This window comes from Panicum virgatum, chromosome 3K, assembly GCF_016808335.1.
Source record: "Panicum virgatum strain AP13 chromosome 3K, P.virgatum_v5, whole genome shotgun sequence".
In the NCBI taxonomy this organism is placed as follows: domain Eukaryota; kingdom Viridiplantae; phylum Streptophyta; class Magnoliopsida; order Poales; family Poaceae; genus Panicum; species Panicum virgatum.
The window spans coordinates 32681349-32701771 of record NC_053138.1 but is presented as its reverse complement, the minus strand read 5'-3'; the positions used below and the strand labels follow the sequence as shown (position 1 = coordinate 32701771).

General features: G+C 46.4%; 1 protein-coding gene across 2 annotated transcripts; it reads right to left on the bottom strand.

The window, feature by feature from the left end:
* Positions 1-955: 955 nt before the first annotated feature.
* On the bottom strand, positions 956-19165 carry LOC120699026 (cation-chloride cotransporter 1-like). Of its 2 annotated transcripts, XM_039982874.1 has the most exons (14): positions 19034-19165; positions 18669-18859; positions 14785-14934; positions 14526-14604; positions 14050-14141; positions 13614-13728; positions 13230-13330; positions 12215-12276; positions 11209-11457; positions 11016-11130; positions 3927-4121; positions 2984-3384; positions 2592-2753; positions 956-2519 (listed from the first exon to the last, which is right to left on the bottom strand). In XM_039982874.1, the coding sequence occupies exons 2-14, from the start codon at positions 18845-18847 to the stop codon at positions 1420-1422; spliced, it is 3000 nt and encodes a 999-aa protein (XP_039838808.1). In that variant the 5' UTR covers positions 18848-18859; positions 19034-19165; the 3' UTR covers positions 956-1419. The 2 variants fall into 2 exon arrangements, with proteins under 2 accessions (XP_039838808.1, XP_039838807.1); XM_039982873.1 differs by lacking the exon at positions 19034-19165 and having other exon boundaries at positions 18669-18964.
* Positions 19166-20423: the final 1258 nt, after the last annotated feature.

Below are 20423 nucleotides of genomic sequence, written 5' to 3'. Positions count from 1 at the left end.
CAGTAAGCCTAGCAAACCAGCGAGCTAGTTTACTAAGATCATTCTCAATGCAATTTTTTATTGCACAATTTTCATAATATTTAAGGACTTATAAGTTGATGATCAAATTAGATCCCACAATGCAAAGTTTTATTTCACGACTTGCTAGGTTATCATTTAAATATTATACTTAAGTGACTAACGAAGTGGATGAAACATGTGGAGATGAAACCAAAACTCTTGGAAGTTTCAAACAGTTTCTAAGGTATTGGTAATCGTGTACAACGAATTTTATCATTATGTAACTGTTACCATCTCTCTCGTCATAAACAGCATGTTATGTTTTCTAATTTGCTGATGTAACTAACACCTTCTCAAATGGAAATCAAATGCAAATGAAATTCAGTTTTAGACTGTGAATAGCCTTAGCTTCCTGTGCGAGCGCAGCAGCATCCTGAGTTTCCATGCCCAAAATAACAGCAACATCCTATGGGTCACGATTATCAACTGGCGCTCTTATGGGCTTCAAACCAGAGGTTGTAACAAAAAAAAATCAACTGATAAAAGAAAACGATTACTCGGGTGTTTGTTAGAAACACCGTTTATCTAATCCAATAATTATCGTTGTGATATTCAGAATCCCTAAGCTACACCCAAGAAAATTCAATTGGGGCAGGTTGAATTGTTGTTTGTTACTTCGAAACTGCAGATGAAAAGTATGGGAATCATGATAACTAATTTCATTGCCTGAAAATTACAAGCACACCATCAGATTCAACAAAACTTTTGGAAAGAAAAATAGTTCCAATATATTGGAAATTATCCCCAGTAAAAAATTGTAGGGAGAAAGATGGTTCAATATATAAAAATTGAACTGGTAAAATAAGTAATACAGCTCATTGAGCAATGCATATTGCATAGGCATAAATTTAGTACCATAAACACTAAGCAGTCCAGACAACACATGCAAAATTCATTTGCGAATTGCGACAGCTATATGATCGGTGCTACCTCTTTCGCAGGTTTGCCCATTTCAACAACTGATACATCAGTCTCACAGAAGTATACAAATGATGCAAAGAAAATATCCAACACAAATGTTTCAGTGAGAAGGGTTTGCATTTCTATCGTCTAGCCAACATGTAAGTAGTATGTTACTAGATGGAGAGTGTTTGTATGAATATAGCTACAAAATTTGTAAGAACCAAAACTCCCTATGTGGATCTTTCAAATCCAGAAAAGAATGAAGACACTGGAGTTCAGTAGTTCACAAACCCAGTAAGCTCTGAACAGCTAACATCTCATCTGATGGTAGCCCTCAAGGTGAGGGCTTGTGATTTCAGTAGACAGAAGTAGAATCTGCACTTGAATCTTGTGTATCCAGTCTGCTACAACAGCACAACCACCAAATGATGCTAGAATCTCCAAGTGTATATCTAATTATGTGAAAAATGTGACAACATCTCTTGTGTATCCCCTAACTATTAACATGCGTGGGACATTCTCTACAAGTAAATCCATGTACTCCATGTAGAAATACGAAGGATGATTTAGTGGTGGTGGGGGCAGGCTCACAAGCACCACGGCTGCCATTCTGGAGTATCTGAGTATCGTGGAGTTCAACTTCAACATTGTGCACAGGAACTTGTCAACCTTCTGCTCATTCACAACGACTTGCCTCCCATTCTCCATTAGTGGCTGCCTTTCTCTTTGTGCAGTTTCCTTCATCTCATCAAGGTACGTCCTGATCCTTTGCTGTGCGCTTGTGTAAGCCTCATGGGAGTCATCCTGCTGAGCGCCAGTGCTGCTGCTCTCCATGTGTGATTCCCATGATTTCATAGTCACAACGATGACCTCAGCTTGCATCCTAAGATCGTACAAGAACTTTTTGACATCCGCCTTCAGCTCCTCTGCATCAGTGTCCTCTTCAGATATGCAGAAGACTTGGATCTTACAGCTCTCAAAGCTCTCCTTTGTGAGCAGGAGCTGTGACAGAAGAAGCATCAATCCTCCATCTCTTACAATCCAGTACAGGTCAATAGTCCCATACTGTCGCTGGTACTCATTAGGCCACTCATCGAGCCCCTTCACAATGACTACTGCCTTGTTAGCAATAATGCAATAATTTATTATGCTGACAAAGGTTGACGGTATCTGTGTCAAATTCTCACGTCGCCAGATCTCAGGGTACCGCATCACAACAATGTTCGGCTTCAAGTTTCCTAGGCCCATGGTCTGCACAATGCTACGGAAGCCATCAGACATAGTGGGAGCCACAATGATCTCCGCAACACCCTCACAGCGTTTGTAGTCAATGTAAGCATCCAGTTGACGGCATGCAGTCTTGGCATCCTCTGCCAGTTCATGATAATCACCATCCATTATTGAGACAAAAATTGACATACCACGGCCCTTCTTCTTCATACAATTAGCAAAGTCTGCAAGTTTTGGATGACAAGGAACATTTTCTGGAAGTTTACCCCATGGACGGCAGAATATCAAAGGAATGGGGTACCAATTCTTAGGATGGACTTGGTTTGCTGCGGAAAGGACCAAAAGTTACAAAAATGCATAGTATGATTGTGTATTGGCAAAGCTGTAATCAGGGGTACCTCCAAGTGATCTGAGACTTCGGAGCGCCAACTGAAAGTATGCACTCTTGAACCCATCTCCCCAGTCTCCAGCCTTCCCTTTTATGCTCACATAGTAATAGATGAGGCTTGCAAGGGCAAGGGAGACAACAGTGAAAGACCATGAGATCAGAAACATGATCACTGAAAATTGAGAGAAAGATCCATGTAAGCGATCATAATTATAATTTTTATAATACAGTTATCTGCGTGTTTTATAATACTCATGTACAGGTGAAGAGAAGGTTGGATTCAAAACAATAGAAGTGAATGAAGTCTTGAATCAAACTAATGCTATAAATCGAGTATTACAACAGTTTGTGCTGAATATCATCATAAAACAAAATAAGTGATAAAAGAATTAAGAACCATACCAACACAAAGCAATGCACCAACAAGTGAAAGGCTCCAATGGTGAAATTTCCATCGAGGGCGCCAACTAGGAGCATCAAGGAGGTCAAGCAAAAAACATGACAGGTTCACACCAGCATAGCACAGAAGAAAAAACATTGTGATAGTGGGTGTAATTAAATCCAAGTTTCCAATAACCACACAGCAAACACAGATGAATGCTGTGAATAAAGTGGCTGCATGGGGTTCAGATCCCTCAGAAACTTTGAAGTAATTAAGAACTGGAAGAATATCATCGTTCGCTATCGCTGCAAGTAACCTTGGAGCCCCTGTCAGACTCTGAAGAGCTGCACCTAAAGTGGACAGAATAATGCCAATGTAAATCACTGCAGGAGCAGGCCAAGCCACTGTAGCAGTAAGAAGCCTGCAAGTGTTAAGGGTATTTATGAGCTGATTGTGCAAGCAATAAGAAACTGTGTAACAGCTGGAGTGCCTTACAGTACTACAGCGATGCTGTTAGAATGTAGATCCAAGACAATAGTTAACAAGGAAAAAAAATATTCAAGACTTACAGAAAAAGATAGTTGATCATAAAAGGTGTAGAAGCCAATAGCATTTGCTGGCATTTGTTTATATTAGTTCTAGACAAACAATGGTACTGGTAAAACATTCTGATGTAAAGCACCCTAAACAGGTTTATGTAACAGTAACCATACTTGAACAATTCACTAACCAAAAACACTTCTGTACGAAACACATACAGTCAAAAGCAAGTGATGGCTGCAAGTAAGCCCTTATGTCCTTTTTCTATATTGTCACAACAATTATGCAACATGACCATAATTATCCTTTTTGGCCACAAATTCCCATTGTCTCGAACTTGATGAAATAACTAAGACATATATTTATGCTCTGATGGCATCATGAACAGAGAAGAACTAGTATGTAGTACTAAAAAGCAGATACCTATCAGTTAGAAGCTCCTCCCTTGTGGCCAAGGCTCCAAATAGAAGCACAGAGAAAAGGTACATAGCAGTTGTTGTAAGAGTTGCAGATAATGTGCCGATTGGTATTGAACGTTGTGTATCTTTCAGTGAGGCAGATCGGTTTGAGCCAGCCATTATTCCAGTCACTGCTGGGAAAAAGAGACCCACCAAAGCACTGAAACACACAAAAAAAAAAGGTTACCAAGATGATTTAAAAAAAAAACTCAAACACGTAGGAGAACTCTGTCACTGCATGAAGATGAACAACAGAGTTTGGTTTACATCTGCACTAGCAGTTTTAGTTTGTCACACCCGTTACAAATGAATTTTCACATACACAAGGAAATATGTAAAACGCAGTCAAAATGCACCAAAGGTTCACTTAGGAAAACCTTGTCACAGTTGTCATCTAGTTGTGAATATAGGGCAGATGGAATTATTAAATAAGTGGATATGAACCGTGGTGAGCTTCTTTCTGATAACAAGCAATCCTGAAGTTCTGCTTAACCTATTAAAATTTGGAGTTATTACCAACTAGTATCACTTTGACGAGTTATGTTTCCTACAAATGTGCCATCAGGAACAGGACAAACCATGTTAGCAAGTATTTACCATTTGGTCCCTTTTAAGGAATTCTGTTAGCGAGGCTTATAGTGGGCCGGCGTTTGGGCCTTGGCGCCCAGCCTAGGCGGCTAGGGCTGTTAGATGGGTTATGGTAATTGATCTCGATTAGGCAATGATCTCCGTTGATTGGGTGTGTTCTATAAACCCTAGATACCGATCCTTGCCTATATAATGTACCCCATGTACTCTCTTTAATCAATCACCAATTTCCCGTGCCATATTTGCTTTCATGGTATCACGAGTCCGGGTCTTCTTCCCGATTCGTCTTCCGCTGCCCTAGCGCGCCGGCACCTCGCCATGCAGCGCTCGCGTGCCGGCCTCCCGCCGTGCTGCGCCCACCTCCTTGCGCACCAGCCCTACTGTGTTGCGCCCCAAACCCTACCCATGGCTGGCCCCTCCTCCCCTGGCGACGACACAGATGCCGCCAAGCAACAGGCGGCCGCTGCCGCCAAAGCAACTGCCGATGCAGCCGCCCAGGAGAAGGCCGCCTCCGCCCAAGCCGCGCGCGCCGCTGCTCTTCAGCGCGCCGCCGACGCTGAAGCCGAGGCCGCCGCCGCCGCGAAGGAGCGGGACGCCGCCACCGCGAGGATCCAGGCCGCCCTAGATCGCACGGCCGCCGCTCGCGCCGAGGCTGGCGCCCCGCCGCCGCCGCCCCAGGAGCAGAAGGATGGAGGATCCCCTCATTCGCAGCACCACGACTTCCACTCCGCCATGATGCTGCACGAGGCCGCCGTCGTCCTCAACCTCCACGCCCAGGCCGTCTCCATCCAGAACATCCGGAGTCTGATCACGACCCTCCTCGACGTCAACTCCGGCAACTACGCTCACTGGCGCGATCAGTTTCTACTGACCACCGGCAAGTTCTCCCTCCAAGATCACGTGCTGGTCGACGCCTGCGCCCCTGCTTCCCCGGACTGGGCGTGCATGGACTGTGTCGTCCAGTCCTGGATCACTGGCACCCTCTCCGACGATCTCGCCGAGGCCATCTCCAACCGCGGCGCCACGGCACGCGACCTATGAGTCGCTGTGGAGACGCACTTCCTGGGGAACCGCGAGACCCGCACCATCCTCCTCGACGTCGAGTTCCACGGCTTCTCCCAGGGCGACCTCTCCATCGCCGATTATTGCCGACGCTTCAAGAAGATGGCTGATAAGCTCGACGATCTGGAGTCTCCTGTCTCGGACCGCCTCAACGTGCTTCGCGGCCTCAACGAGCGCTTCACCAGCATCGGCGTTCATCTCCGTCGCGCCCGCCCGTTCCCGACCTTCAAGGAGGTCCAGGCTGAGCTGCTGCTGGAGGAGATGAACATGGCGCACCAGTCCTCCTCGACGCCGCCCGCCGCGTTCGTCGCTTCGTCCACGCCCAAGCAAGCCGCCCCCTCCGGGGGTGCCGGCTCCGGGGGCGCTGGCTCCAGCACCCCTTCGGCGCCCGGCTCCAAGCCCAAGAACCGGCGCTCCAGACGCGGTGGCGGCAACGGCGGCAACAACGCCACCAACACCCGGGCCCCCGATGCCGCTGCGACTTCCGGAGGACAGGCTGCTGGCGCCAAATCGGCGACCTCCCCCTGGCCATCCTTCTGGAACCCCTGGACCGGGTCCATCCAAATGTGGCCTAGTCCCCGGCCTCCCCTGGCGCCACTTCCTCCACGCCCGCAGCAGTAGCAGGCCATGCTGGTCCAGCCGAACCAACAGCAGCAGCAGGCCATGCTCGCTCAGCAGCTCCAGCAGGCGCAGTACCAGCAGGCCTCGGGCCCCGCGCAGGAGTCCTCCAGCCAGTGGGGCGCCCCGCCAGGGTTCTACAACCCCTTGGCCGGGACACCCTCCTGGGATCAGCAGTCGCTCGCCTCTACCTTCAGCACCATGACGCTGAACCAACCGCAGCCCAGTAACGAATGGTACTTCGACTCAGGTGCTACCTCTCACATGACATCTCAATCTGATATTCTTTCACATACTTTTCCTATGCGGTACCCTACTCCTTCATCGATCATTGTCGGTAATGGCTCCTTGTTACCTGTCACTGCTACTGGCACCACTGTTATTCATCCTTCCTTGCATCTTAATAATGTTCTGGTTTCCCCACAACTTATTAAGAATCTTATTTCTATTCGCCAGTTCACTACCGATAATAATTGCTCTGTTGAGTTTGACCCATCTGGTTGTTCTGTGAAGGACCTTCAGTCTCGGAACGTGATCGTCAGGTGCAATAGCTCAGGGCCGTTGTACCCCCTACGTCTTCCGGCTGCTCACTCCCTGGTCGCCACCTCTGGGTCTTCACTCTGGCATCGTCGCCTCGGTCATCCTGGACACGAGGCCCTCTCCAAGCTAGTGTCATCTTCCGGCCTTTCCGCATGTCCTCATGACAGTAGTTCCTCGCTGTGTCACGCATGTCAGCTTGGCCGTCATATGCGCCTTCCTTTCAGTACTTCAGTGTCTAGAGTGTCCAGTAATTTTGAACTCATTCATTGTGATATGTGGACATCTCCTGCTCTTAGTGTCTCCAGTTACAAATATTATCTCGTTATACTTGACGATTGCTCTCATTACACTTGGACGTTTCCTTTAAAACTGAAGTCTGATACTTACTCCACGCTAGCTCATTTTTTTGCCTACGTGACTACTCAGTTCGGCTCCACCGTGAAGGCAGTTCAGTGCGACAACGGCAAGGAGTTCGACAACTCCAGCTCTCGCACGTTCTTCCTCACCCACGGCATGCACCTACGCATGTCCTGTCCCTACACCTCGCCGCAAAACGGTAAGGTTGAGCGCCTCATTCGTTCCCTCAACAATGTTGTGCGCTGCCTTCTGTTTCAGGCCTCCCTTCCGCCCTCCTACTGGGTCGAAGCTCTGCAGACAGCCTCCTACCTTCTCAACATTTTGCTCACCAAGACGCTCCGGTTCCCCACACCACACGCTGCCCTCTTTGGCACCGTGCCCTCCTACGACCACCTTCGCGTCTTTGGCTGCAAATGCTACCCGAACCTGTCTGCCACCGCCACCCACAAACTCTCTCCCCGATCCACCTTATGTGTCTTCCTGGGATACTCCGCTCACCATAAAGGGTACCGCTGCCTTGATCTCTCCTCTAACCGAGTGATCATTTCTCGTCATGTCACCTTCGACGAGTCTGCTTTTCCCTTTGCTGAGCGCGGCTCCTCTTCCACACCGGCGGATCTTGAGTTTTTGGATGCTACTAACACTATGCCAACTCCTATCGGACCTGTGCACCAGCTTCTCCCTGCAGGATCTGGCGACTCCCTCCCCGCACAGCCACGTGCGGCTGCGCCCCACTCGGCATCACCCGGCGACACCCTGGCTGGTTCGGCAGCGCTTCCTGCGCTCCCAGTCAGGGCCCCGTCCACCTCGACGCCGCCGGACGTGCCTGCACAGCCACGTGCGGCCTCGACTTCCTCGGCAGCGCGCGGCCCTCCACCTGGGTTTGCCCTCCTGCTCGGCGCCAACTTCCTCGGCGCCTGACTGTGCGACAGTCCCGGCGCCCTCAGCTTCCACGACGCCTCCTTCGCCGTTCGTGCCTCCCCAGCGAGTGATCACCCATGTGTACACGCGCCGGCCGCGGCCTGCTGGATCACCGCAGCCGCCCCCTAGTGCTGGTATGGCGCCGCCTGGTGCTGGTGTGGTCCCGCCGCCGTCCAACCAGCACGCCATGCAGACAAGAGCCAAGAGTGGCTTTCGGATGCCTGCACTGTACCTCGCCGCGCCTCTCTCCGCCATCCCGAAGACCTACCGTAGTGCTCTTGCCGACCCCAATTGGCGAGCTGCTATGGTAGAAGAACATGATGCTCTGATGAAGAACCACACTTGGGATCTTGTGCCTCGCCCTCCGCGAGCCAATATCGTCACCGGCAAGTGGATCTTCAAGCACAAATTCAACGCCGACGGGACTCTGGAGCGCTACAAAGCGCGTTGGGTGCTTCGAGGCTTCACTCAGCGCCCTGGTGTGGATTTTGCAGAGACCTTCAGTCCAGTCGTCAAGCCCGCCACTGTTCGGACTGTTCTCTCTCTGGCACTCTCTCGGCGATGGCCCATTCATCAGTTGGATGTGAAGAATGTCTTCCTGCATGGCACCTTGTCACAGACAGTTTACTGTGCTCAGCCGTCTGGTTTTGAGGATTCCGCCCATCCGGACTTTGTTTGCCGCCTTAACAAGTCCCTGTATGGATTGAAGTAGGCTCCCCGCGCTTGGTACAGTCGGTTTGCCACATTCCTCTTGTCTCTAGGTTTTGTTGAAGCCAAGACAGACACGTCGCTCTTTGTCTACCAGAGGGGTTCAGATCTTGTCTACTTGTTACTGTACGTTGATATCGTCCTCACAGCTTCCTCTCAGGCTCTCCTTCAGCGGATTATTGCAGCGCTTCAGCATGAGTTCTCCATGAAGGATCTTCGCGAACTGCATCACTTTCTTGGTATGCATGTTCAGCGGTGCGGTGACGGCTTACTTCTCTCTCAGCGACAGTATATGTTGGACATTCTGGATAGGGCTGGCATGGCTGATTGCAAACCGTGCTCAACTCTAGTTGATACTAACCCCAAGGTGGCCGCTACTGATGGTGCTCCTGTGGACGATGCCTCTGATTTTCACAGTCTAGTTGGCGCTTTACAGTATCTGACCTTCACATGACCAGACATTGCTTATGCTGTTCAGCAGGTCTGTCTTCACATGCATGATCCACGGGCACCTCACTTGGCGGCTCTGAAGCGCATTCTTCGATATATTCGTGGCACTCTCGACCTCGGCCTTCTGCTGCGACCGTCTTCCTCGACTGATCTTGTGGTCTATACTGATGCTGACTGGGCTGGTTGCCCGGATACGCGCAAGTCCACCTCGGGCTATGCTGTGTTTCTCGGGGATAACCTCGTCTCCTGGTCCTCCAAGCGTCAGAATACTGTCTCCAGGTCCAGTGCTGAGGCTGAGTATCGCGCCGTGGCCAATGGTGTTGCTGAGGCTACTTGGCTGCGCCAGCTGCTTCAGGAGCTACATGCCCCACTTCGCCGAGCTACACTGGTGTATTGTGACAACATCAACGCTGTTTACATGTCCTCCAACCCAGTTCAGCATCAGCGAACCAAGCATATTGAGATTGATCTCCACTTCGTCCGGGAGCGGGTTTCTGTTGGTGATCTTCGAGTTCTTCATGTGCCGACTTCCTCATAGTATGCCGATATCTTCACCAAGGGGCTTCCTTCTTCTGTGTTCACGGAGTTCAGGTCCAGTCTGAACGTGCGCGGTGGCTGACGATCAGACTGCGGGGGCGTGTTAGTGAGGCTTATAGTGGGCCGGCCTTTGGGCCTTAGCGCCCAGCCTAGGCGGCTAGGGCTGTTAGATGGGTTATGGTAATTGATCTCGATTAGGCAAGGATCTCCATTGATTGGGTGTGTTCTATAAACCCTAGATACCGATCCTTGACTATATAATGTACCCCATGTACTCTCGTTAATCCATCACCAATTTTCCGTGCCATATTTGCTTTCAAATTCAACGTCCATGCCAAATGATCCCATCAGTTCGACCTATTTTTGTTAGATAGATTACAAGTACTGAGATAATTCTAAACATCATGTGCTTTGGAGACTAACAAATCTACAGACCCACATTGCAACAGACTTTTCTCAAGAAAATTAAAAAAAATGTGAGAAGAAACACATGACCCAATTATCTTATACGTCTTGCAGAAAATCACCCAATATCGAGTCGAGTATTTTCCTTATTAACAGTAAAGAACAGAATATCTGTTCCAACTCAACCCACATTGATACTCAGCACTATGGTGGTAACAGTGTGCTCAAGAATGCATGTCAATCCCTTCTCGCGGTGGACCGGTTAGAGCGTTGAACTCCAGGAGTCGCTGAAACTCCTGTTCCGACTTGGGTTCAAAGCATGGAACCTTCTTAGAACAAAGCCCTAGGGGAGTCTGCCCCCATGCACATTAAGACCTGAGCTCTCACACAATCATAACCTGAGGCGGCCATGCAGCGGGCAATGGTGCAAATGTAGAAAGATGCATAGGATGATGAATAGTGGAGTCAGGGGCAGAGCTGCATGCAGCCACCGGTGGTCGCCGGACTCCGATGAAATTTGCCAAAATCAATGGAAATTGCTGTTTAGCACTGTTCATCCAAGTGGCCGACCCCAGCATTTAATGCATCCAACCCCAGTGGCTTTCTCATCTGGCTCATATAGGCAGTGAGGCAAGGAATTGGGGGATATTTGGTCCAGCTTTAGAGGAATTTCAATGACACATTGGTTCCAAATGATTACCACAATACAAATCAACAGAAACATTGAAGCCAAGGGTCAGTGCCAAGATTACTGAAAGTTCATAGGGTTTACTGAAGTTATTCAAACTCTAGGGGAGCATGCTGAAATTACTTGTAATTTCCCCATGGAAAAAGAAGTCTGTTCAATTTTGAGACAGTAAAAACTTACTTGAAATCCCAATATATTGATCCACTTGGATCAGGAACACCAGCATTGTTTGTACGTTGATAATCTGAGCCCCAATTATCTTTAAATGTGGTTATACTCAACCCAGTGATTCCCTCTACATGACGAAGTCAACAGTAAATTTCAGCACACAGTGATGAAAACATAGCATAAAAGTAAGAACTAGGGTACTTACTTGGAGCATTATGCCTTGGTGCAATGAAGACACCAAGATAGATGCACAGTAGCGAAAACAGAACTGGTATTAAGAAAGCAGGTGCAACCTTGTTGATGATTTTGACACCACCAAAGACAATAAAGCATAGCAGTATGGTCACAATCACACCATACACTTGAAGATCGTGCAAGCTGGGTGTTGATATAGTAGATGTGCCAGCAGTTTCTGTACCATTTACTAGTGTATTGTTAACAACTGTCACACTTTCTGCATTTTGAAACAGGTACAAGTTAGTTCGACAAAAATCAGAAGCAGAAAGTTAAAGTAAATTAATTAGTAGTATATCTTTCATCTCTCCTATTTCTCACCATCAAACTAATTAGCTACTGTAACATTGTTTATACTGTTGCATGTCATAAGTGATCAATGACGAAGGGCATGGTCATGATTGCAAGATAGGCTCTTTTGCGACTGCCATGACAGACATGCCAACAATTAACATATTTGCTTGCATGCATGCAATCAACAGAGAAAAATGGTGGGCTAGCTCCTGTATGTGTTCATCTTAGTTGCAAGACAAGTGTCTGAGACGTAGTAAAATATGGCATGTAAATAACAAGGCATTCACATCTTGTCTACACACAACAACTAAGGAGCTTATAACATCAAGAGTACAGCACACCAGGAAATTAACACACATGTGCTAATGTCTTAGAAAGAAGAGAGTGGTGTGTATGGATATTTAACTAAAAAATGTTGAAGTGAGAAAATGCAAAAAAGGCTAAACAAGAGAAAGGATCATTGAATTAACATGCTTGCCTTATATTTTACAAAAAGGGAGTGTGCTAATGTTTACATGACTACCACATCATAAACTGCAAACATGCTGACAATAGATGCTCTATTTGTCACAACTTGCAACTAAGGCCTAAAGCATATGAGCCACACTCGAGAATATAAAAAAGTAAGATCACCAGTTCTATTCACAAACTAAGCATACTGATTCAAATCAATTGTAACTTACTTTGGAAAAGTCCAGCAGAAGGAACAGCATCAAGAAAAGTTTCTACAGCCCCAAGCACATACCTGAAAAGGACCAAATAAGTTTCCAATGCAGAGGTGAGCGACACTCATGAATGAAATATGAATGGACCCCAAAATAACAAGTAGCAAATTATTCAAAAAACCTAAATTATTTGAAGTTCCATTAATCATTAGAAAACATAACAGTTGTATTCTCATTATTTCCCCATCAATCTCTCATCCAGACACTTGCAACTGGACATACTAGTCTGACTGCAGACTTGTGTGGATCTTTGTAAGTATCAGACAGTTGAGCTGCTCCAATTGTTGACCAGTAGAAGGTACAACAACATAGCCTGTTAGTCCTTATTAGATGTATATAGCTGTATTTGACTTGTATAGGTCTTGTAACTCTCTTACTTGTACTCCAAGCCAACAAAAGCCAAAAGGGAGAATAAAATGTATAAGGATGTTGTAGTAGCTATAATAGTAGTATTACGGAACTGATAGTCTAGGTGGTTCACGCATGTGGATTGCTAATTCATACACTCTTATCCAAAGATGGTTCTTTGGGTGTATTCCAATCTTTAAAGTCTAATTACTGCCACCTCCCATGTCAGGTGGGTTTCATCTACATAAGAGTGTTTTTTTTTAAATTGGCTCACCATCTAATTGAAACCCTCCGTTACATTGTGTCATAACAACATAGGCTGGGTTCCGGCTATGTTGAAACTTGAAACAATATGAGGCGTAACAAGAGTTCACTATTCTTTTACTACAATAATACATTATATCTACTGCATGCCATATAGAAGAGGCATATGATACCTCCTATACAGCAGGTGCAGAAAGGATGCACAAACGTCATTAATACTCCCTCTGTTCTGTTTTATATGATGCTGGTTAGCTCAAATTTGAGCTAAGCAACGACAAATAAAAGAGAACGGATGGAGTAGCAGAAACATGAAGAAAAGTGAAAACGACCTAAATTAGTGGCTGTAATGGTGTATACTTACATGGATCCAGCAACTGCATTCCCAAGGAAGAAGCATAGCCCAATACTAACTCCAACTTCAGGACCAAGTGCACGGCCTATAAGATAATATGGCCCACCACCCTACAGATCATTCAAAATGCAAAACAGTTTTCAGTGCTAGTTTATTTTGGTTGCACCTTAAAACATCAAAATGAGATCTCAAAGTATTTTGTCCCATCATTGAATCGCGATTAAAGTTGACCACTCCCCCCCCCCCCCCACCACCACCACCACCAAAAAAAAACCACACACAAGAGAATTTTCTCCACATCCCACAAATGGTACAAAAAGCAAAGAAGACAATAAAAAAAGGCAGAACAACCCAATTTTAAGAATTGGCAGATAGTGCAAATACTCAACATACCTTCATTGCTCCATTAGTTGCAATGGCACTTAATGATATTCCAGTTAAAAATGTGCAAGCGCCACAAAATGAAACTAAAACAAGCGACTGCCATACACCTGCCATACCTACAATCCTACAAAACGGAAGGGAAGCGTTGGTCAAGTTTATCTGAGAAGTATTGGTTAGTTTTTGAGTAGTGTATGAGGCAAGCATCACAATGAAACACCACTTATACCTTATCTGAATTGTTGGGGAGGATAAAAAAGGGATTAATGCTGTGATAAGTCAAAGCAAGTACTGGTACTTATATACAGTTTTCTACAATATTATTTTGATTTGGTTCTACTATAACAGGAGGGGTATGACCAGCAAAGCAAACTAACTTTTTGCAGAAACAAAGTAGAATCAATGTATTGATGAGCAACAACAAAAGTAAGTGTGCATGATACCTTACCAGGTAAAACGGATATAATAAATGATTCCCAAGATATTCTGCAAGCATGGAACAAAGACACCCATCATGGTGCCGAACTTAGGTCCAGTTTCCTGTTCAAACAACAAGAGCAATCTGTTCAGTGATATAGGTTGTCACTTGTACAATCTGAAATAAACAAACAAATAGACAAACATAATAAATAAAGTAACAATTGGCAACAAACATTGAAGATCAGACATGCATGAACCAACTGATATTCCAAAGTCCAAACAAACTCAAATGTTCCAATCAACCAGATCTTTGTGCTTGAATACATTGACTAATCACATGAGGCAAATAATTTCTCATCCTGAACTTCATATTAGATGTCGAAGTATACATCACGCACACCCTATGATTACTACTGTTGCTAATTGTTAATTTTCATCATTGTCCAAAATAAGAGCAACAAACTTTCAAACAGATGGCAGAAAAATGTTCCAATGTAATATAACCTTGGGGCGTCCAATGGTAATTGCTACATCCTCACCATCCCTAGGACTTGAAGGGGCCTGAATATGTTCTCCTGTCATGCTGTTCAGATTCAATCAGATGCTGATACCATGAAATCATGAAGTAGAATCAACAGTTCAAACAATATTCAGGGTGCAGATGTTAAACACTAATCAAAACTTTCAGCTTGTAATAAAAGAAACATACATCAAGATTTAGTTAAGTGAAAATCATTAAAGACTAAAGAATGATTGATCGTACCTCTTGAGGCCCAATATATTTACAAGAGAATCAAAACCAAATAGCTCTAGCTTTGAATCCCCTTGAGATCCACCAGATGCAGCATGATCATCAGGAGAACCTTCTCGCATGCTTGGATCAATAGTTAGATTAGCATCAGGTTTAAGATTCCTGTCACACATAAAAGAGTGTGTTCATACACATAGCACCTGGACAACTTGCATTCTACAAAATTCTCTTGTATTTATTATTCTCAAAGGACACATTTAAAGGTCATTTTCTGTTGAAACTATATCTAGGTTCTGTCCTGTGGGACATCCAAACAGCAAAAGTGGGACACCAGCAGGTTTAATGCCTGCATGTACTGATATAAAAGAAAATAAGAAAATGAAAAGAACATGTCTAGTGATAACTGATAACCATTTCTTCAGAATTATCCAGAGCATGCAAGGTTGAGGGTATATGCCAAGTGGCAAGCCCTTTTTTTTTCGAAAACGCAGGAGAACTGCACTTCATTGTATTAGAGAGAAAAAAAATAGTCCCCATACAAAGCTCATCTCTCATACGGGGACCAAATATGAGAGATGAGTTCAAAAACACAAGACTAGCCTATGCAACAAAAAGGACCTGACCATAACCAAGACCTAGACATCTAGAGAGCACCAGCCAAGCCCAGGCCTTGAAGCTTTTTAGCTCCAGCCAGGCACCACAGGTTATGCTCATCTTTGATTTCCCTCATGATGGAGGCGACCGAAGGGGTCATCCCCTCAAACACACAGGCATTCCTGTGTTTCCATATCATCCATGCGCCCAAAATTATTAGGGAATTTACTCCTTTCTTATATTCCTTCTTCACCTTTTTCATCACTTTGCGCCACCACTCAACGAAGCTGTGATCCTGCTGCATGGGAATGCAATCACCAAGATTCAGAGGCGCTAGAAGATTAAACCAAACCTGTCTAGCCACCACACATGAGGTCAACAAGTGCTGCACTGTCTCATTTTCTTGGTCACATAAAGAGCACTGATTGGGATGAGGCAGCCCTCTCTTTTCAAGACGATCAGCTGTCCAACACCTATTGCGAATGGCCAACCAAAGAAAGACTTTACACTTATTTGGAGCCCAAGATTTCCAAAGTCTTTTCCATGGCTCAAAGGTTATAGAACCCTGAAAATAAGCCCGGTATGCAGACTTAGAGGAGTAGCATCCCCCAGATTCCAATCTCCAAACATGTCGATCCTCCATCTCATTTAACTCGAAGTCCTGGACACAATCCCATAGCTGCAAAAATTCCCTGATTACATTCCAAGTCAGACCGCCACGTATTTCAGTAACCCATTTGTTATTGGTCAAAGCATCTGCCACTGATTGTCTTTTACGAACTCTAGGAGGCACATATGCAAAGACAGCAGGTGCCAGGTTCTCCACTGAACAGCCATGCAGCCATTTATCTGACCAAAACAGCGTGTTATGTCCATTTCCTACCTCTGTATTAACTGCGATGGCAAACAAAGCTAGAGAGTTAGGATGGGAGGGAAGTTCAAGATCCGTCCAAGGTCGATTAGTTCGGGTTTTCTTATGCCACTGCCATCTTGCCTGCAACGCCCATGCCATAATCTCTAGATTAGGAATTCCTAAACCACCTAGGTCGATTGGTCTCATGACTTTCTCCCATGCAACTAAACAACAGCCAACTGGCAAGCCCTACCACGCACAAGAGCTGAAATCGACAGAAGGAAAAACGCAGTATTCTTTTTTAAGTCTTAAGAGCTGGCATCCAACACTCTACCACAAAACTCAAATATATAGCAACAAGCTTACCGTGGCTTGACGTAAAGGCATGATCTATGACTAAAACTTGAAAATATAATAGGACAAAGAAATGGCTAGAATTAACTACCACTAACGACCAAAGCATTGGTCTTGTTTGGTTCCCACTAGTAACCTAGCGAGCACGTTTTCCGAGAAAAGAATCTCGCATGCATGGAGTACTAAATGGAGTCTATTTGCGAAACCTTTTTAGGGATGGGTGTAACTTTTTGCGATGAATCTAATGACGGTAATTAATCAATGATTGGCTACAGTGATATGACAGTAACCATCCTCTAGTCACGCGGTCAAAGGCCTCATTAGATTCTTCAGAGTTCCTAGCGCAGGGGTTTTGAAGTTGATTTTGTAAACTGGCTTTGTTCGACACCGTAATTAGCGGTCAAAATGTTACTATTCCTAGCACAAGTACAAACCAAACAGGGCCATTGTACCAATAGAAGTAGCCAGCATTATGACAAGACCTCACTATGTTTAACAGTAACAGTAACAGCAACCAGTAATGGTCCCAATTTTGAACCTAAACAATAATTTCAGCATCACTCAAACATATATCACTACAGATTTCAATAATGGTAGCATTGCAGTTGCAGATGCCCCCCAAAACAGATAGGACAGGCATTGATCTCACAGCCTCGCTAGTAGTGCCCACAGCTCAAAAAAGAAAGCCAAGAGCAACCCAAAGCCCAAAATAGTAGTTTCAGTGTTCCCTAACACCCCAGAGAAGACCATAGATCTTAACTTCCGATACTCCCACGCCATTGAGTATGCTCAACAGTTCACTGATTGTCGGTACCCTGTAGCAGGGATACTCACTCCTACTGCAGCAAGGCAGGACTCGCGTAGTCATCCGTAACTACGCCATAAGGGGCGGAGCAGCCGGGCCCCACGGGTCAGGCTCTTACCTCACCGAGCCAACGGCCCCAGACCCGCTCCCCGCTCTGGGACGGGCCCGGTGACGCCACGTGTCCCTGAGGAGAGGAAGCTCCGAGCCAACAGCCGAGGGATCGGACCGGGACCTCCCCGCTTCCGTCCGGACCTCCCACGCGCGTAGAACCAACATACCGCCGGGTCGGGGTCCGGGGGCGCCACGTGTCCCGCAGGCGCGGGCGCGAGACTTCCGCTGGAAGACTCGCCCACCCACCGCATTCAATGCGGATGGTTGAGGCGTGCTCTGTCGCCGCGGCACGCGGGGCAACCTTTGTCAGGCCTCACTGTAGACCGCATATTACCGAGGTACACAGTGCAGCCGCATGCGCCGCATCCGCACAGAGCCCGTCTGCTGCATTAAATGGATACGACGGCACGGCACCTTTTCATCATACCGCCTACGCCGCAAGCTACACGGCCCGTTCAGCTACGCGGTAGGCAACGCCGCAAGCTACCCCCTGGCGCCGTTTCGACAAGACAGGGCATGGCTATGCCGGAGGAGGATCTTCACGGGCAGAGCAAGGAAATCCAGGAATGAGATCTCCGTCGCCTGCAACGCCATAATGTCTGTATAGTATGTTATTTTATACTACATCGTTGGGCCCACCTGTCGGGGACTCAACGGCCATGTATGCGCCTCCCTTGAGATATAAAAGGGAGGCGCTCGCTGCAGACTCGGGGACTCTCGCCAGACTCTAGACTCTCTCTGGACTAAGCACTAGACACACCAAGACTCTCAACCTCTTGAGAGCGCAAACAATACAACACACAGTGGACGTAGGGTATTACGCTCCGGCGGCCCGAACCACTCTAAACCTGCTGCGTTCATCGCGTTCTTCCTCTAAGATTGGGCTAATCCTAGCTAACCCCCGAGTACTCACCCTCTGGATTTAGGCGGGTGCATTACGCCACCCGGCTGTGGGTTTGCACACTACGACACTGATACTCTACGATTGCTAGTTTAAACACCTCATTTTGCTAAACAACACATGTCCAAGACAATGCACGCACTAATTTGCAGAAACTATGCTTCTGCTCCACGCAGAAATACGCTCTCTACTCAGTAAAATCCATGTTCGATCCGCTAGCGCGTGACACAACCAAATGCTCACGAAACACACAAATGTGGATGCGAAGTATGCATCACCTCGGAGGCTGGGGCGTCACGACGGCCTCGATGGAGGCGGCGGAGGATGACCCCGGCTCCATGGAGGTCATCTGGATGACGGCGCGGTCGCTCGACCCGACAGGCCGGTACCGCCGCCCGTTCAGCGGCGTGGGCACCGGCAGCGCGTCGTCCGCCTCCTCGATCCCACCGTTCTCCATCCCTCCGGCACGCTGCGGAATACACGGAAACTGATCGCGGTGAGATCCAAGGTTTCACAGCCACGCGGGCCGACAAACCCTCACAGCCGACGTCGGATCCAGATCCGAGGCGGCACGTGCTAGCCGGAGGAGCGGGGAGGGCGCGGGCGGGGGGAGCGAGGCGAGGTCTTCGGATGCTTTGCTTACCTGGGAGGTGACACGGTGGCGGTGGAGGAGGAATAGTCGCCGGCGGGCGGCTGTGGCGACGGCGGCGAGGAGGAAACGGAGACAGGGGGGGCAACGGTCAGAGGGAGTAAAGGTATGAAACTGGGTTTACTTCGTTCTCTGCTTTTTGCGCCCTGGTCCCTTTGCGAATGCAGAATTACCGGTTTTAGCCTAACCGTTTGCTTCTCCTCAAGGTTTGCGTGCTTTGACCTTCTAGAAATGTTGCGGCAAAATGTGGCAGACTACTACAGCACTAAGCAGTAGTACTAAATTTAACTGATTTTGATGTTGGAGAAATCTCTGGTGAAAATTCTTCAAAACTTTTGTAAATAATAGTTCACACTTAGTTTTTTAAAAAAATTGGTGAATATGTCTCCATTACTAAAAGAACGAGAGGAAAACCCAGGCGGCCAGCAGACCAGCCTCTAAATCAAGCGCCCCAGTTCAAATCTAGCGCTCTCGCTAGAGACAGAGGGCAGGTCAGCCAGAGCGTAAGAACCCTAGTGCCTAGCGTCCTGACGAAGGGGCTATTCTAGCCTCTGATACGTAATGTCTCAACTCATATACTATAGCTTAACACCATTTTTAGTTTTTATTGTGGAGAGTCAAAGAAAATATGTAAAGGAACACCTAATTTGAATATTTGGCGACTGTTTTGTGCGGGCCTTGCATAATTTAGTTACGATAATGTTCAAATATTTGTAATGCTATAATGTTCATAATAGGCTATAACGTTCAAAATGCTTGCAAGCATAATGCACATTACATTGAAACAATGATCAAACACATGCCAATTCGAATAATAATCTCTCTGTTCGGCTGGCTGTGACGGGTGGCTGGTGTTAATTTGTTGTAAAAGAAAAACACTGCTGGCTGGCTGGTAGCTGGTGTTAGTTTGGTGTGAAAGAAAAATAATGTTGGCTGATTGAAGCGAACAGAGTGATATCTAGTCAAGTGGAAAGGTCATGCATGTGGTTCTCACATGGTTGCTCGACTTATAGGGACATAGCCATGTCACATACTAATTGTTGGAGGCTTTTTAAAATAAACATTATGTACACTGTGATAACTATAATAAGAATACAAAGATTAAAAACATCTTGAAAATAAAAAGAAAACATGAAGGAATAGCATATCCAGTAACACAGTTCAAAGACTAAACTCCGCAAGCGGTCCTCAAACTTGTCCTGAGTTCTCATTCTAGTTCTGGTATTCTCAAAATGTACATAGTAATCCTTAAACTTATCCTCCACTCTCATCACGGTCCTTAAACTTGTCAGGAGTTATTATCCCGGTCCAAATACTCTCAAGCACGCATAATTGTCTGTAAAGAATTATTTCCATGTGTTAACTTCATATCTGAGATCTCCTT

What these genes read in the sequence shown, in the direction of transcription:
- LOC120699026 (XM_039982874.1), bottom strand. Translation starts at nt 18,847, where the DNA reads ATGGAGAACGGTGGGATCGAGGAGGCGGACGACGCGCTGCCGGTGCCC. An exon ending in TTCTGCTGGACTTTTCCAAA is followed by an intron (nt 11,458 to 12,214) that starts GTAAGTTACAAT and finishes TTCAAAATGCAG; the next exon opens with AAAGTGTGACAGTTGTTAAC. An exon ending in ACCAAGGCATAATGCTCCAA is followed by an intron (nt 11,131 to 11,208) that starts GTAAGTACCCTA and finishes TTCGTCATGTAG; the next exon opens with AGGGAATCACTGGGTTGAGT.